The sequence below is a fragment of the Montipora capricornis genome, chromosome 9, assembly GCF_036669925.1.
Source record: "Montipora capricornis isolate CH-2021 chromosome 9, ASM3666992v2, whole genome shotgun sequence".
In the NCBI taxonomy this organism is placed as follows: domain Eukaryota; kingdom Metazoa; phylum Cnidaria; class Anthozoa; order Scleractinia; family Acroporidae; genus Montipora; species Montipora capricornis.
This window is the reverse complement of record NC_090891.1, coordinates 34,480,358-34,482,857: the sequence shown is the minus strand read 5'-3', so window position 1 is coordinate 34,482,857 and position 2,500 is coordinate 34,480,358. Positions and strand designations below refer to the sequence as shown.

Genomic DNA, 2,500 nt, shown 5'->3' with positions numbered 1-2,500 from the left:
ACTTCTTGTCACTCTAAGTATCCAAAAATTGTCCATTTTCAGGGTTTCTTGGTCAATTCTACCAATTCATTTCCTTGAAAGAGAACATGCTGTATCTCCTTACTTTCTTATTAAAACCCACTGTTACATGTTGAAACTTTTAGCTGAAATTTGTGTGCAACAGCGCTGCGAAACAAGTTTCAGGAGGCATTGCACCGTGTAACATGGTTGTTTTGTGAATGTTTTTGAACATCTGTTGCGAGACAAGTTTCATGAAAAGTAGAACCGATTACTACTTCTGCTACGGTCGCAGCAACCGCATTAGTGATAAAAACAGGAGTTTCACTGTGTAACACCACTACGTGAAACTGGTCTCGCTTGGTCTTGTTAAGCCAATCAGAAACCTGCTAAGGCCATGTAAACAGCATTTCGAGACCAGTTTCAAGGTCCCCAAACGAGTTTCAATCTCTTATGTTACACGGTGCAAGGCCATCTGAAACAACAGTGCGCCATTGCACATTATTTCAGCTACAAGTTTCAACATGTAACAGCAGCTTAACTACTCCACTTGTTTGTTTTTCAGGGTATGAATGTCAAGAGCAAGGTGCCAATTCTCCTTGAAGTTCTGGATAACTATGATCTTCAGAATCTTGTTGACTTCTTTGATGCAGCATAATGGCTGAGCCCATAAATGTTCTAACACTGTGCTTCTATTAAACCACAAAACACAAAAGAGGACATCCCCTCCTACAATTTATTAGGGAGCTTAAGCACGCGTGTTTTTGAGACGTGGATGGTGGCCGGAAGCGGGTTGTTTTCCCTTTTAACTTGTCTTCACACAACCACATTTCCCTTGATAAGTATCTTTTCTCCATTAGAGAGGATAAGTATAAAAATTTTGAAGACAGCACTGTCCTGTCTCGTGAAATGTTCTCTTCCGGTTGCCATCCGCATCTCAAAAACACACGTGCTTAAACTCCCTAGTATTAGACCACACTCACCTACAGTCTCTTTGCAACTACCATATGTAGCACAGGGTTCATACACTTTTTCAGACCAAAAATTCAAGGACCAAATCTTTAAATTTCAAGGACTTCTTTTTTATATTTACTTCAAAGAATTTACCCATGGAAATAGTCTGACAGTATGGTGTTGCATCCCCACCAAAAATCAACTTTGCAAAACAACATTCAACTTTATCACACAACATTAAACTTCAGTTGATAAACATCATTTTCAACATTCAACTTTATCATAAAAGTATAAAACTTTCAACTTTACATGTCAACAATCGACTGTAGAGCATACAACATTGAACTTCACGGCTTAAATTGTAAGAGTAACTACTCAGGAATGAGCGCAACATTGAACTTTTCAGTTCACAACTGAACATCAATCATGAGATTACATGGTAATTTAATTAAGCAGTCTATTTAGTCCATCAATCCATGTAAGCTCTTTCTGTTTTGTATTATTTTATGTAACGAGGGGTCCAGGTTCTAAAAGCCCCATGGTTTCTTCTGGGCTCCCTTGCCATGTGATAATTTCTTTTTATGCTGTACTGTGTAATGTGTTGTGGCTAAATAAACTGAATTGAAATTTATCAGTTGGGTTGACTGTAATCTGAAATTTTCTTTTAACAACCCGGTCGTTCTTTGCAATATGACATTCAATTATATTGCACCCTTTTGCGTGTGTTTGCCCCAATGTCAATCCTTTTATCCTGCAAACTTGAATGTTGAGTTCTCTGAAATCGAAACCACTTCCGCCAAATATTATGAGATGTCGGTCGATGATATGACGTCAGCGAAAACTGTAGTCTCTCACCATTCATTTCCATGTGCTTTTCTTCTTTTCTTCGCATTAACAACCCGGTCGTTCTTCACAAAGGCACTGGTAACCATTCTCGACCCCACAGCCCATCGCATTTGTATGACATGACTTGAGTGGCTGATTATCTTTACTGAAGTTTTCAAAGATTAAGTACTTTCAAGGCCTTGAAAATGTACTCTCAAAATTCAAGGGTTTTCAAGACGCATTCGAACCCTAGTAGCATGGTGTCTTGCAGCTACTGCCTTATAATTTTTCCTTCTTAAGGTAAATGAACTTTAGAACACACTGTCTACCAACAGGGGACATCACAAGTAGCAAGACGAATATTATTTTTGTTCCAATATGTTGTTAGTACTTCTAAGACAGATTTGTAGGAAGTTGTTCTACAGTAGCATAAAATGAAGAGCCACCCAGCAGATGTACATGTACTACTAAATAAAAACTTTATCATTATTAGCATTATTAATAAATTATCACTATCCTGATGCATAGCATCGCTGCAAGTGTTAATTCCATGCTCCTATATTCTACACTGGTCAGGTTACTGAATATCAAGTGAAAGTGAAGACCTTGGACAGACTGCAAATTTAATGGCATTCCTAGTTGTTGCAGATAACACTATTATTGTAGTTATTATTATGCTTTTATCTCTCAGTCTAAGATGTTTTGCCAGTTAAATTCTTTTGGA

General features: G+C 37.8%; 1 protein-coding gene across 1 annotated transcript in view; it reads left to right on the top strand.

Annotated features, from left to right (window-relative positions):
* The window catches only part of LOC138016494 (Bardet-Biedl syndrome 7 protein homolog), a 28,832-nt gene extending 27,250 nt beyond the window's left edge, over positions 1-1,582 (top strand). The window contains exon 23 of the mRNA XM_068863639.1: positions 563-1,582. Within this exon, the coding sequence (XP_068719740.1) occupies positions 563-655 (93 nt within the window). The 3' untranslated portion in view covers positions 656-1,582. The remainder of the gene's footprint in view (positions 1-562) is intronic.
* Positions 1,583-2,500: the final 918 nt, after the last annotated feature.